The sequence below is a fragment of the Musca vetustissima genome, unplaced genomic scaffold (genome assembly GCF_032173495.1).
Source record: "Musca vetustissima isolate MV318-11 ecotype Yass unplaced genomic scaffold, APGP_CSIRO_Mvet_v1 utg1903, whole genome shotgun sequence".
In the NCBI taxonomy this organism is placed as follows: Eukaryota; Metazoa; Arthropoda; class Insecta; order Diptera; family Muscidae; genus Musca; species Musca vetustissima.
Genome location: NW_026875281.1, coordinates 42,842 through 59,726, shown reverse-complemented (window position 1 = coordinate 59,726; position 16,885 = coordinate 42,842). Strand labels below are relative to the sequence as shown.

At 32.1% G+C, this 16,885-nt stretch overlaps 1 protein-coding gene across 4 annotated transcripts in view; it reads right to left on the bottom strand.

Moving 5' to 3' along the window:
• LOC133337759 (RNA-binding protein Pasilla-like) overlaps positions 1-16,885 on the bottom strand; it is a 74,173-nt gene that overhangs the window by 35,909 nt on the left and 21,379 nt on the right. For 2 of the 4 annotated variants that reach the window (XM_061545967.1, XM_061545968.1), the window contains exon 1: positions 6,868-6,887. The exons of the other annotated variants lie outside the window; for them this stretch is intronic. In XM_061545967.1, coding sequence (XP_061401951.1) covers positions 6,868-6,877 — 10 coding nt within the window. In that variant the 5' untranslated portion in view covers positions 6,878-6,887. Of the gene's footprint in view, positions 1-6,867; positions 6,888-16,885 lie in introns of those variants that run through there. 4 annotated transcript variants of the gene reach the window in all.

Below are 16,885 nucleotides of genomic sequence, written 5' to 3'. Positions count from 1 at the left end.
TTTTTATATTAGACTCCGAACAAATGAAATTTGTAGAAAGCAAATACAGAGCTGAAATATGGTTTCGAATTTAGTTCGACGAGTTCCATAGGGTAATTTTGTTATTTTTCGCAATTGGTCGCCATTTGACCCTAAAGGACTAGGTTAATGCGCATGATGTCCAAGGAAAAAATATTTATTATCGCATTCTATAACTAGGGTCCAAACAAATAAAAACTGTGAAAGAAATATAAAATGGGGAAATGTGGGTTCGAATTTGGATTAAGAGTATTCGAGGGTAATTTCGTTATTTTTCGCAGTTGATCGCCATTTCAGCCTAAAGAACCACGGTTAGGAGCTTGATGTCCAAGGAGAAAATATTCCTTATCGGATTCTATAACTAGGCTCCAAACAAATGAAAACTGTGGAATGAATATAAAAAAGGAAAATATAGCTTTGAATTTGGCTTTAAGAGTGAACCAGGGTAATTTTGTTTTTTTTTTTTTTTTTTTGCCACATTGGCCACAATTTCGTCCAAATTTCTCTCATAATGCTCAATTTTATTGAGGTGATGTCAATGGAAAAAATATGCTGCATTAAATTTCACTATAGGTCTCCAAACAACTCAAAAATTACTTCGAAAGTAGGTATTAGAATTTTTTGGAAAATTTCAAACATTTTGGGGAATTAATGAAAATTTTTTCCATAACTACTCAATTTAGAGGAGTGATGTCAATGGGGAAAATATTCTCCATCAAATTTCCTTATGTGGCATCGAACAAATGAAAGTTGTAGCTATAATATATCAAGGAAATGTCGGTACCAATTTTGGTATAAAAAAATTTTTTTTTGGGTCATTTATGTACTCTAAACGAGTTTGACCCAAAATCTTCCACAATACTTTCTTTTAGAGAGGTGATGCTAATGGAGAAAAGATTCCTGATAAGATTTCACTATGGGTCCCCGAACAAATGAAATTTGTAGGTATACTAAATACCACGAAAAAATCAGATCAAAATTTGGTATAAATATTTTTTGGTCAATTACATCATTTAATCAATTGGGTGGCAATTTCTCCCAGAACTAGTTACTTTAGGAGGGTGATATCAATGGAAATATTATTCTGCATCAAATTTCACCATAGGTCTCCGAATAAATGAAATGTCTAAATGTAACATATACCGTTCAAATAGCCGTTACATATGTATATATTTTTCATATATTTTCAAATCTCTTATATATAAAAATAGATTTTTAATCTCCCAATCGGTTACTAATTATTCTGTAATTTGTTGTTGTGCCTAATTTTCTATTTTAAAACCCAACAACAACAACACCAATAAAAAGGCTAACCACAAAACAAATATGATTAAATCATAATATGCATACAAAGTGTATAAATAAATATTTCGCTCATAATCATTTTTTCTCCAATTTTTATTTTTTCATTACTTATTTGTTGTTTTTGTTGTTGCTGCGTTTTAACATAAACACGCAAAACATTTAACATTTTGATTTGGCGGCGACTTGTTGTAAATATATGTATATGAAAAAAATGTATGACGACAAACAGTGCAAAACTTGTTTTAAGCTGCCACCATACAAACGAAAAACCAACAACAGCAACAACAAATCAGTAGCATTAGGCGGTGGCGACGGCGGCATCAAGACCAGCTTTAGCTAAAAATCGTGTAATATGTGAATTTGTTGTAGCTGTGTTTATGTTGTTGTCGTTGTTGCTTTTGCTGTTGGATGGATATGGAATTCGTGTCACTGTGTCGTGTGCTAATGTTAAATGAAACACGCAAATGTTTTAACCTGCGGTGCATGTAACCACCACACTTTGCTCTAATACACAAACGCACACACTTGCATACACATATATACACTGTACAGCATACAACTATTAGCACGAACGGCAAAGGCATTTTGATGAGTCCACCCCACCCCACCACATATCCCACAAATATTGAACTTAAATGAAAATGAAAAAAAAACTAATACCAACTGAAACCAGATCGTCGAAATCAAGAAGCAGTAGAGGAAAAAATACCACCAACTAACCGGCTTAAATTGCTAGATGTATGTGTGAGATATTGTTATGTACATATATAGAGATGTATGTATATACAGAAAAGTAAATAATACTAGCAATGAAAGTCAATAGCAAAAAAAAACCGAAATAATAGTTCGTTTTCATTTTCAATATCAGAGCAAACACACACACTGCAGCAGCGACAAAAATTGCAACAATTTGAGTTAAATGTAACGTTTTAATGTGCGGGAGAGGAAGGAAATTTGGGGCGTTGAAAATACACATGAATGGAAATAATGTAAAATGATTAATTTTTTTCAGTTTTGGAATTATAAAATAGGAACTTAGGCGGGGTTCGGAACAATATTATTGCAATTTGCGATTTAACTAAAACTGAGGCAATTTGGTGATAATTTCTCCTGCAGAACTTCATTGGAGAGGGTGAATACCAAAGGAAAAAATGTTCCTTATCAAATTTCATTATGGGTTACCCAACAAAGTAGATCGAAATATATAATATATTACATAGAAATATCGATTTGAATTTGGAGTATACATTTCGCAGATAATTTAGTATAACTTTTTAAATGGTTCCACATTCTGCAAAAATGTTTAACTTTAGGGGGAAGATGTTAAGGAAGAAAATGTTCCCCATCAAATTTTATTATAGGTATGGGAACAACAGAAATTGGAATATTTAATATAGTAAATAGAAATATTGGTTTGAATTTAAATATATGTATTCAAAATGATTTTTTTTTTAATTTTAATACTTTTTTTAAATTGTCACATTTCACAATAATAAGTTATTTTAGAGAGGTGATATTAAAGAAGAAAATATTCCCCACAAAAATTAGTTTTAAGTCACCGATCGAAAGAATCCCTTGGCTATAATATATTTCGAGAAAATAACGGTTTAAAAATGGATATATATTTTTTATGGTTAAAATTTCTGCATTTAACAAAAATTTTACCTTTGTTTAGGGTCACGGTCAAAAGAAAATATTAAATAAATTTTAAAAAAATATATATATATATATATATATGTGTAAAAAATAAGCGATTCCAGTTGTTATATATTTCATTTTGGCATTATTGGGTACATTAAATGAATAGGTCATACTGTTTGTCCACATTTTCTCATTTTTGGGAGGTGTAGTCAATGGAAAAAATATTCTTCATAAAATTTCACTATGGGTTACTGAATAAATTAAATGGGTAGCTATAATATGTGCCACAAAAAATACGCCCCCAATATGAGTCTATTCGAAATGGGGGTTAATTTCCTACATTTTTCGAACTGTTCGTGTTTTCTTCGCAAAAAAACTGATTTTTTGGAACTGATGTCAATGGAGAAAATGTTCTAAACATAATTCTACTATAGATCAGCAATTATTTGAAATCGACATCGCTAATATATATCACAGAAATATTGGTCCCAAAGTAGGTATAAATACTTTGAGCGCTATTTTCATACTTTTTTTAAATTGATCGTAATTTCTCCCCAATTTAATGATTTTTTGAAAGTGACGTCAATGGAGACAATATTCTACACAAAATTCTACTATGAGTTATTGAACAATAGAACTTTATAGGTATAATATATATATATATATATATATATATATATATCAGGGAAATATCGTCTCTAACATGAATATATTAATATTTGAGCTATTTTCAGAAATTTTAAGAATTGGTCGCAATTTCGTCCATTATTTCTGTTTTTAGGTAGATAATGTCAATGGAGAAAATATTCTGCATCGAATTTCACTATATGCCACCGAACATTATAAATCGGTATCTCTAATATATATCACGGGAATATTGGTAATAATGTGAGTATAATCATATTATGGCCTAATTTCCCACATTTTTTGAATTGGTTGCATTTTTTTCGTTTCTTTCTGATTTTTGGCAGGTGATGTCAATGAAGAAAATATTTTCCAGCAAATTTCACTATGGGCCACCGAACATTATAAATCGGCAACTCTAATATATATCACGGTAATATAGGTAGTGATGTAAGTAAAAATATTTTTAGGACTATTTTCTTATATTTCAAGAATTGGTCGCAATTTCTGGTACAATTTCTCATTTGTTGGGGATGATGTCAATGGTGAAAATATTCTCCATCAAATTTCACTATGGACCACCGAACAAACGAAGTCTGTAAATTGAGTATATATCAAGGAAATATAGTTGTAAACTTGGGTATATATCTTTTTGGTCGAATTTCTCACCTTATTCCAATTGGTCGTAAATTGTCCCATAATGGTTGATTTTAGGAAGATAATATCAAAGAAAGAAATATTCTCCATAAAATTCCACTATGGGTCACCGAACAAAAAAAAAATCGGTAACTGTGATATATATCTGCGAAAAATCTATATAAATTTCAGTATTTACATTTTTGGTCGAATTTATTCAAGTTGAATTTTCCTAGAAAAGTTGATTTTTGGATGACAATTTCAAAGCAGGAAATATTCTGTATCAAATTCCACTGGGGGTCACCGAACAACTAAAATTGGTAGCTGTAATATATATTAGGAAAATATCGATACAAATTGGGGTATATAATTTATTGAGTGAATTTTTAACCATTTTCAAAGTGGTCGTAAATTTCGCCACAAAAGTTAATTTTAGGAAAATGATTATAAAGAATAAAATATTCTTTATCAAAGATCGATAGTTATGATACATATAGAGGAAATATCGATATCAATTTAGGTATATCATATTTTTGGTTGAATTTCACACAAATTTAAAAATTGGTCGAAAAATCTCAAAATAAGTTAATCCCAGCAAGTTGGTAACAATGGAGAAAATATTGTATAGCGAATTTCACTATATGTCACCATGTAAAAGAAATCTGTAGCTATAATACATATAGAAGAAATATAGGCGACAATACGATAAATTTATTTTGTTAGCTCATTTTAATTGTTTACTACTGTATTTGCCTTTTTTTTATAATTATCTCTAATTTACTTTCCCTTATAAAAAAAATTAAATTGCTCCGTTTTTATTGGCTTCATATATATATAAAGAAAAACGAGTTCAAGGATCATTGGGCTAATTGCAAAAAAATAGTAAAAAGAGGTGACTTTTCATTTTTTTATTAAGAAATATTATTTATAAAAATCTTAATAAAATCCGCAAAAAAGTACTTCGGCTTTCTAAGGTCAAATTTTATAATCCCAGAAATCTGGAAATTTTGCAGTAGTTTTGCAACGCAAATTTACCTATTAGACAGGAGAAAACAGAAATTTTTTTCGTAAGTTTTATTGCGTATATTTTTAGGGGGAAATATTCTTCATTTTTATGATTTTTTGGCTATAATCAATTTTTATGTTCAATTGGTCATTTGCCCATTTCTAATTGCTAAGTTATTCATAGCAGGCATCTGTTTAATATTCTGTCCTTAGAAACGTTTTGTTGAAGAATACCTTATCCCAGTAAATATACAAAAATGAAGCTTTGAAATATTGAATAATGACCATAAAAACAATTTGTACTATTTTTTTTTTTCTTTTGACAAAAAGTAGAGACCCTATTATATTTATATTTTATTTTTCATACATTTTTTATTTTTTCTTGATTTTTATTTTTTGTTTGTTTTTTTTGTTTTTGTTGTATTTTTATTCATTTATTTTTTTATTTTTGTATTTTTTGTTTATTTTGTATTTCCCCACTGTTTGTTTGATAAATCTCATAATGCACACAATTTTTATATAATTATAATTACACTCTGTTTTTTTATTATTATAATTTAACTTTAATTGCTCTACAACAGGAAAAAAAACAGAACACAAATTTAGTGCACGACAATAATTACCACAATTTCCTCTCAACTCCCTTTGTTTAAAAAATGCATTAGAAAGAGCAAAGCAACTACATCCCCCAAAAGAGAACATCTCCCAAATAAAGAGCGAGAGGTCATAACAAAAAGAGCAGCCGAAAAAAAGCTCACACAATTTCAGATAAGTTCTTACTTCATCATAATAGAACAAATAATATAAACAAAGAAATACAAAAGGAAACAGAAGAAGATCAAGAAGAATCTGCAAAAAACAGACGAAAACGAAACTGTATAAAGACGTAATGGCACACTGAAAAAAGCACACGAATTCACAACACCAAAAAAGAGCTTACGATTAGTGGGGTTACCCCCCACTTTTATATTATACAAAATGTATGAGAGAGAGAAAGAGCGTGAGCAAATGAGTATTGTCATGTGTTTATTATTTCTTCATCATCATCATCAATACTACTCTGTTACCACCACCATCACAATTGAAATACACACAAACGCAATTGAATTTCAAGGTTATGTTATTTTGTATACGCCACCACTTGCTGTGTTGTCACTGACAAAGTACTTGTCAGGGTAAAGAAAAAAAACAACAACATTTTGAATTTTAATTTTTTTCGGAAGATAATAAGAAATAATGGATTTTATTGGAAGAAGAAAAATTAAAAAAATTTTAATAAATTAATTTTTTTCTCCAAAAAAATTGAATTTTTGGTTTGACACACAAAATTTCTTTTAAATTTTACACGAGTTTCCTATTTTGGCTTTTCATAAGAAGGACACCAAGTTCGTTGCAGAAGAGAACAAGTGTAAGGGAGCAACACAAAAAAAGAGAACACTTGATTTTTAAACAGCTGTTTCTTAAAGAATATTTTTTTTTCTTGCATTTGCTGTAGGGTTTTTTCTTCGTGATTTTTTATTAAACTTATTTATATTTTTAATATTTGATAATAAGTAGCTTTTTTCTATTAGATTTATTTTCATGTTAGTAATCCGTTTTGAAATAATTCTTTTGTTGAATTCTTTGGGAAACACTTACACGTCCGCATTTTGTTATCGACGTAATATTTTTTTATGAATTCGATACGAGTTTTTCGTCCGGAAAAATATGTGTGAGTTGTTTCGAAAATTACCGCGTGAGCAAAGGTTTTGGAGGAACAAATGTTTAAAACAAATTTTTGGATGGATGGTGATTTTTATTTTTTTGTTTCTCGCTTTTTTCTGAGTTTTATTTTTTTAAGACAAGAGTCGACGCGTATCAAAACCACACTGAAAGGCAGACGAGCAGCAGCCTCAGCGCAGCGCAAAGAGTTAATGAATAACAAACAAACCGACAGACAGACCAACAAACCAACGTACGAACAAACGAACGAACGAATGAATGAGCAGCAAGCGAGCGAGCGAACTGTGAGTGGTGGTGCCTGCTACATGGAGCCATTAGAGCTGGTGATTCTGCTGCCAGAGCCTAAAAGGAACATAACAACTGAACAAAAAAAAAAAAAATAAACGAGCAATGACGACGAACACAGCAACAACACCATCCCTATATACACACAAACATACATATAGACCAAAAACAACAACGATGAAACTGAAATTAGCACTAGACTTCAAAAAATATACACACGCACACACTCACATACACAGCAACAAACTTACGCACTCTAATACACAAGTGGTAATATTTGAAGCTGATAACAAACAACCTCAAACTCTGACAGAAAAGAAGAAGAAGCAGAAAACAACAAACACACACAACACACAGAGCCCATATGTCAAAGCTAAAACGAAACCAGACTGCAAAACTTATCACCATATTTATTTGACAAACACACATTTGCAAGGGGAGCCAAAAAGAAAAAAATAGGAAATAATTTTTTATATAGAAAATAAATTTTACTTTATTTTATTATTATTATTATTTTTTAAAGAGAAAAAATCGTTTTTATTTTACACCCACTCCCAAAAAAACAAATGACAATTTTGTTTTTGAATGGCCAAGGGCCACAGCAATACCTTTTTTCTTCTATTACAACGAAAAACACATGTTAGACCTCATTTCCCCATCATGCACACTCACACACACTCTTTGTAAAATAACAACACTCTCGCTCTTTGTAAGAGAGCACTTTAACGCCCCCTATTTCCATAATTCTCTTCTAAATAGGAAAGGCAGCAATACACAAAACTAAACATGCTAACTCCTATTGCTAGTTATATTGTTGCTGTTATTGCCTCTTTGCCTCACACAAGAACACCACACTACATCTCCACAAAACCCAAAAACTCACCAAAAAAAATTCCTCAACTCAACACACATTAGATAAGCTTTTGTTCGGTCGGCCAACAAACACACACAACAACAACAACACTACAGTCGCATAAAGAACGAAATCAAACGACGACGACGAATCCCACCATTCATATGTGTGTCAAATGGGGGGTTTTGTGTTGTTGTTGCTACTACAACTGTTTATTACTTTACTCTTGCTCAGAGAGATATTTCTCGTTAGCTCATCTGTTGTTGTTTGGTTTGGGGATGTTCTGTTTGCTTGTAAGTGTGTGTGTTAATGGTCGTGCTTTGCATTAAAGTTGTTTGGAGAGTTGTTCATTGTTTGGAGCTCTTTTGAGATGAGTGTGAGAATGTGTGCAGTTGTTGTTGCGGCCGCTGCTCTTTAAATTGCTGTATTTAGTAGATTAGGAGTTAAAGTCACGAAATAAAACCAAATGACTTTAAATGGATTTTGTTCTGTCGTGCCAAAGAAGCTTTTTACAGTGGTGTGGAGGGGAAAATATTAGGAAGTTATTTTTTAACAAAGAAATAAATTACAATTAAAAATAATAAAAAATGATGAATTGATAAATTATTAATTTTTTCATAAAGATGAAAAATATTACAAAGAGCAAAAAAAATATCGTCTATATAATTATATGGTTACTGATAAGATGTCAAGTCTCTGAATAAAAAAATAATAATTTTTTTATAAATATAGGAACTTGATTAAAAAAATAAATTGAATTATTTTTCAGAACAAGCGCAATGGATAAATATTCTATTATTGCCCGTCTGGCTGTCTGTCTGTTGTAATCTTTTGAAGGAATTGAGATAGGGAGCTGAAATTTTGCATAGGGGTGTCTTTTGTCTGCGGGCAGGTCAAGTTCGAAGATGGTATATATAACGGTAACCCCCGATTTCCAGTATTTTGGGGTTCTTGAGCGCGATATTCAACCGAATTCGCTGAAATTTGCTACATTCGGTTCCTATTGGGTACCAAATGTCTCCACAAAAAATTATAAATATATGTCCACTTTTTCTGGTAGCCATCATATAACGGTACCTCCTTATTTTCAGTATTTTGGGGGTTTTTATCTTACTTAATAGGTACCAAATCTCTCCACAAAAAATTATAAATATAAGTCCATTTTTTCGGACAGCCCCCATATGAAGGTACACCCTTATCCATTAAAAAATTTCTGAAATTTGTATTATGGTTTACATAATCCGTTTCTAGAAATGTTGGTATACGTCCATTTTGATATGTTCCCTATATTTTAATTTCAGGTACCTGTCAGTATATTTAATGTGTGTTTTTTAAAGCTGATCCCATTTTTATACCCTACACAACTATGTTGTCAGGGTATTATAGCTTTGTGCAGCCCCAAATGTTTGTAACGCCGCGAAATATTGGTCCTAGACCCACCTTTAAGTATACCGATCGTCATATCTCGACTAGCTGAGTCGATCTATGGTGTGTCCGTCCGTCCGTACCGTCCGTCCGTCCGTCTGTCCATTATAATTTGTAAACACGATACAGGCCACAGTTATTGACCAATCTTCACGAAATTTTGCATGTAGGATGGGTTCTGTGATGAAGATTTGTCCTATTGTTTTTGGAAAAGATCGGTTAATATTTAGGGGATGAAATGGACCAAATACTATTAATTTTTGTCGGTTTTTCTGTCGCTCCAGAGGCCGCAATTATGGCCCAAACTCCGCGAATTTTTGCATGGAGAAGGGGATCGGGTCAGAGAATAAGCATGCATGTTTTGATAAAGATCGGTCAATATTTAGCGGGTCAAATGGACCCTGACTTTTGTGTGAAAAATGACAAAATTTGTATTCTATGGCATACATATTTACTCCTGGAGGATGTAGACCCCAGGAGTTGATAGCATATCCAAGAGGAGTGGTTGGCCTTTAAATTGATACAAAATATAGTGATGTATCTACTCAGATGTGGGAGTTACAGTCAAATATTTACAGGTGCTTACGTATTCAGATATTATTCAGTAACCCATTACCACAAATTATAAATATATGATGGCTTTGACATTTTTCATGAAGTTCCAGTTATGGTCAAGAACAACGCCTACAATTTTCGGTGATGATCAGATTAAAATTTTGGGATGAAATCTCTCCGAAAACATAATTTTTTGTGTGTTTTCGATAGTATAATCCGAAAATCACAACACAACCCACCGTGAAGGTAATCTGGACAAGTAATTAGAAGGACTGTACTGAATATTCGAAAAAAGTAAGGAAGAGGTGCTGTTAACCTCTAATCGGACAAGAGGGGGCAAATATCACGAAATATTACTCAGACTCGGAATAAACATCCTTAGAAAGTTAGAGTTCGTGGTAGTTGTGTAGGGTATCGCATGGTCGGCCCCGTCCGACTATACTGCTCCGCTCACTGGTTTTAAATTATTTTTTTTATTGCTTCATATGATTTATTTATTTTATATTTAATTCTCTTTTTTGAATATTATTTTATTTTTTAAAACATTATTAGACCCTTCATTCTCATTTTTTTTAATTAATCCATCATCTTCTGGTTCACCCTGTATGGTCTACTTTAATCCAAATCACGCCTAAGGTTATCATTTATATATGTATTTCTATTTCTTCATATTTTTATTTTTCAAATGACAAAGTATTTAACATACATAATAAATAAACTGCATTAAAATTCAACTTAAAATGAAGTCAACGAAGTCGATAGAGAGCGAGAGAAAAAAGTAAAGGCATCTGATTTTTTTCTGAGTGTTGTATTTACATTTTTAAAATTTTATTCATTGCTTGCATTTTGTTATTTCACACATTGACATACATAGAGGGGAAAAAACTATTTCTCTTCCCGAGTTATAAAACGGGAGCGAGAGAGAAAACGGAGTGGGAAATAGCCAAGTGGCAAAAAAGCATCAGAGATGACAAATTATTTAATTTTTAAAAACAGGGATGGCACTAAAGAAGTTATCAACTTTTGTTGGTACCAAAAAACGTACACTTGTCATAAAGTCTTCCATCCCTGTTGCCCATAACAAATCGCACATAAATACCATAACAAAGAGCATGTCAAAGCATAACTTCTACATAACTCTCATAACTAACACATTAGTTAAATACACAGTTAAACACTCGGAGAGTATGCAATGCCCTGCAGTTATGTCGTTGTTGTTGTTATTTTTTTTTTCTTACGCTCTTTCTCACATATTTTTCTTATGTGATAACGTAATTATTGCCACCAGCAAGAAAACAAATAAGACATTAAAAATATGGGACTTTTTAGGAAAAAAATTAGAAATGGGCCATACATAAAGAGAAAAAAATATATAACCATTGAATAAGTATTGATGTATGTGTGTGTGTTTGTGTTCGTCGTTATTCATAGGTTTGGAAGTAGTAAATATTATTAGTTGTGCACAAATTGGAAATCCATATGCATTACTTAATGTCATAACTAACGGGCTGGCTCAAATTGATGATAAGCCATTTGGGCCTCTATATGGATGGAGTGGTGTTGCTGCTGTTGCCGATGGTGGTAAATGGCGGGCTTTTGTGTGTCAACTCGATTGGTGTGGTTGCTTTGAATGATGAATATTTGTCTGTCAAATGGTCAGTTGGGTATATACATATATATTTGTGTGCATGTTTGTATATGCTTTGAAGATTTTTGTTAATAATAAAAATCATCGAAAAAAGAACGAAAATTCATAATGAGTTAAGTGCCGGAAAGTCTCGAATATTTTTTGTGTGCTCTTTTAAAAATATGTTCGGTATGTGTTCACACACACACGCACAGTAACTGTCATGCTTAGTTAATTAGTTATGCATATTAATGATGTTCATGTTCCATCGAAGCTATTTTTTCGGGGGTTTGATGTCTGGCTAATCACTTGTGATTGAATAAATATTTTGTTTAGGTTTTAATTGTTTTTGGGATTTTTTTTTTGGGTTTGGTTTTGTTGTAACTTAATTGTGAAATATTTGGTTTGGGAGTAGGGGATTTTTTTTAAAAATCAAAAATTTTAATTGCAGTTTTAATGGTTAATAATTTAATAAATTGATTGTGAGAGAATATTGAATATTTTGTAATAGCATTTTCTGTATTAATTATCATTTAGAAATTTTAGAAAACTTTCGGAAATATTTAAAAAGTTTTTGATGATTTTTTTATGAGGTAATTGTGAATAATTTGATCTGATTTTCTCAGAATAAAGGCTCTGAGGGGTAAATTCAGCATTCAGCATTTTAGAGGTGCGTATGATTATTCAGAATTAATTAATATGAAGTATACGCACAAGTTAAAAATTGTTATTCGACTAGCTGACTCGATCTAGACATATGTGTCCGTCCGTCCGTCTGTCCATTATAATTTGTAAGCACGATACAGGCGACAGTTATGCATGTAGGATGGGTTCTGGCCAATGAAGTCAAGATCGGTTAATATTTAGGGGATGAAATGGGCCAAATACTTAATTTTTGTCGATTTTTCTGGTCGCCCCAGAGGCCGCAGTTATGGCCCAAACTTCGCGAATTTTTGCATGGAGAAGGTGATCGGGCCAAAGAATAAGCATGACTGTTTTGATAAAGATCGGTCAATATGTTGCGGGTCAAATGCAAACTTACTTTTGTGTGAAAATATACAACATTTGTATTCTGTAGCGTATATACTCACCCCTTAAGGACATAGACCCGAGATATTGGTAGTATATCCAAGAGGAGTGGTTGACCTTTATAATGATATGATTTTTATTGTCGTGTGTACTCGGATGTGGGAGTTACACTTAAATATTCACAGATGCTTACGTATTCATATATTATTTAGCAACCCATTACCACACTAGAGTCCGGAAATATAGCGCTGATCGCTTTGAAATTTCCAGGGATGGTCAAGGACAATGCTCAATCGGTGATATAATCGGTGATGATCAGATAATAATATTGAGATTAAGTGGACCGAAAACATAATCTTTTGTGTTTTTTCGTGTCGATCTACATGCCCAATTGAAAGCCGAACATCGCAACACAACCCACGCTGAAGGTAATCTGGACAAGTAATTAGAAATGCTGTACTGACCTCGGTCAAGAGGGTGAAAATATTGCACAAGCTCAGAATATAGAACCACACAAAGTTAGATTTTCGTGGAAGTTGTGTAGGGTATCGATCGGCCCCGTCCGACTATACTACTCCGCTCATATAATAAAAAAATAATTGTGAATACTTTATTCTGATGATTCAGAATGAATTATGAATTTATTAATATAAATTATACGTCCAAAGTCGAGAAAGTTTGCATTCGAAATTCAGATTTGTGGTTACCTTCTGTAAAATAATGCGTTTAGTATGATTATCATCATTTACGTTCAACATTGCACTTTACTTTAGAATAAACACACGTTTTTAAAAATTTCTATAGAAAATGTTCTAAAAAGTAGATCCTGACACCCTTAATTAATTTTGGTTGCGTATAATTACTAATATAAATCATACGTATATGGGAATCAGGCAGTTACGTGTCTACTTTTTCGGTTACGTATGATGGCCAATATAAAGTATACGTATAATGGAACTCAAAAATTAATTTTTTTTATATAATTGACCAGAAAATTCAATTAAAACAAATTTATTTTGAAAACCGATGACAAGCTAAAATACCACGATAAAAATCCAACTACATCAAAATATTCCTTTCCCCTTGATTATGATTATTTCCAAAAAAATAACATTTTGCTACCGTAAAAAATTCCACACCCTTGATACAAAGTATCATAAATTTTATCTAAAACAATTACTCATGAAATTCCTCCTCCATCATTTTTTTTTTTTCATTTTCATAACCAAAAAATAAAATATTGAATACTATGAATATATATACCAGCTGTCATTACCTAGTCATCTAATCATAATGGTTTCCACCAAAAAATAACACCGAACGAAAATAATAATAATAGTAATATGCTGCCGTCACCTCTACCCCTCCGCCTCTATTTCCCGAAACCATATTATCTTTAATCGTAATCGTTATTTATTTGGTCATAAGCATAAGTTATGGCATCCAGTATCAGCTAGTAGATGGAAACTACAACAAACGCAACAACAACACCAGTTTGGTGAAAAAATGATTACACTGCAATTTGACCTAAATTGATGTGAGAAAGGAAGGGAAGGAAACGAGGAGGGTAGAAGGCGAAAAAAAATAGATTTTCAAGCAAAAAAATAAATAGAAGTAGAAAAAATAGAAATACAAATTAAATAAATAAAATAGGGAAAAACGCAGCTTTGGTAATAAAATTTAAAATGGAAAGAAAATTAAAGAAAAGAATGGGAAATAAGAGGGAAATTGGAAAACCTATACAATAATAGGATAAGGCTGTATTTTAATTAAATGAGCGGTCTATCTAAAAATAAACCCTCTTTCATTTCAAATCCATAAGGCATTTCAATGTTGCAAAAGGTGTAACTGCAGCGTATGCTTAACGTTAGTACTCATACGCCCTAGTGCAATATTTCAAGGCAGACAAATGTGCAGGCGTATATTTGTAAATCGTCTCCAAATTTCCCGAAAAGGATTTGGCTGGATCAATGAAACTTGGGAACTAAAACCAATATTTTCATGAGGCAAATTTTTGCCAGAGGAAAAGATTATATACCCTAATTAGCCTAAGGCTAAGGGTATAAATATTGAAAAAATTATTTGGTAACTGAGGCGTATGTTTATTATTAGCAGTCATACGCCCCAGGTACAATATTTCAAGGCAGACAGATGGAAGGACATTTAGGAATGTTATCAATTTTTTCGATGAGACAAATTTTTTTGCCGAAGCAATAAGTGTGAAGGCGGTTTAGGGTATAAAATTTGAAATATGTTTGCAATCATAATTGTGGTTTGATAGTCCGGCAATTGTAAAAAAATAAAGTTGCCTTATAATGGTCCTCTGAATTTCAATGTTATCCCCAAGACAAAGGAGTATCTAGGGCGTATGATTTTTATTAGTAGTCAAACGTCTCCTAATTGTCTAAAGAGGATTATTTTTTATGATAGACAGATGGACTGGCGAAGAAACTTGGTGTCACAAACCATTATTTCGATGAGGCAAATTTTTGTCAAAGCTATTTACCAACATAATTTTCTATTGCCTTCAAAGGAAATTTTATCCCCGAAACAAAAGGAGTATCTAGGGCGTATGCTTATTATTAGTAGTCATACGCCCGAGCGAAATATTTTCGCATTTCAATGTTGCAAAAGGTGTATCTGGAGCGTATGATTATTGTTAGTAGTCATACGACCCAGGTGAAAGACAGACAGTTGGACTGGTGGACATTTACAAATCTTCTGAAAAGGATTTGGATTTAAAACCATTATTTCGATAAGGTAAATTTTTGCCGAAGCAATTAGCCTTAAGGCTTAGGGTATAAATATTGAAGACAATAGTTTAAATCGTAATTGTGGATAGTATCTTCACATTGACATACATAGAAAAAAACTTCCCGAGTTATAAAACGGGAGAAAATGTTAATCTTTTTGTGGGGATGAAGTGGACCAATATTCCAATTTTCGAATTTGAAGAAGAATCCTATCCATTTTCAGAAGAGGCATATTTGTAGAATAATTTTTCAATCATAATTGAGTGTTTAATTAAATTTTTTTTGAAAAACATAATAGGCATTCGTATTAAAATATATTTTTCTCTAGCAATTAAACTTCATAATGCATTTCAATGTTAACCGCAGAACAAAAGCGGTATCTAGGGCGTATGCTTCACATTTCAATCTTGCAAAAGGTGTAACTGGGGCGTATGTTTATTATTAGCAGTCATACGCCTCAGGTGAAAACAATTTTCAAAGCTTAAATATATATTTTTCCTTTACTAACTTAATTTTGCATTCTAAAACAGAAAGCAAAGCCAACTTCAAGCACGTACCCCTTTTCAATTCTGCATTTAAAAAACGGCGCGTGTTTAGAATCCTTTTTTGGCTCTGTACATTTTTGACCTCATCATAATTGTGTGAGCTTCGGAGTGGGGTTAAACAAAAGATGTGTTTTTTTTTCTAAAAACAAAAAAAAACTTGTTCAAAAGGCCACACGCTTTACCGCAATACTAAATCAAGTTGTAAATATTTTTCAGCAAAGTGAGAGCAGCAGTAGCAGCAGAAAAAAAATGAAAAACACTTAGCATTTTGTTTATTTGTTTTATGGGTATGCATTTTCAAACTTTTTTGCTCTGTGCTTGTTTTTGTATTCAATGACGTTTTCAAAAAGCCTCAAGGACATAAAGATGCAATACAAACAGAAAGTGCATACATATATACACAAAATGAAAACAAGAACGCATTTTAAATATGCTGCACACTTTTCCACTTTTTTTATGGTTTTTCGAAAAGCATGGGGTTTTTGTTTTTATTATTTTTTTCCTATTTTGTTACATCAGGGCCAAAACATCATCAGAAAAAAAAACATGATGTTGTTGTTATTTGGTCAAGAGCTGCTGGTGTCACATGTTTTACAACACGAAAAACCAAAAATACGAACAACAACAATATCAATAAAATGCAGCAGCCTCATCAGCAGTTTTTGGTCCTCAGCAACAAAGCTGAAGCTAAACCCATAAATGTTGTACTTCCATACAACCATCCATCCATCTATCCACAGCCATATGGGACAGATATATATATATATATATACTTCGTTTTTAGATGTGACCCACAAACACATTTCAGGGCAATGTGGGGGAGGCCATACAGCCCGAAGGGGGGTTAGTTTATTTTGTTTTT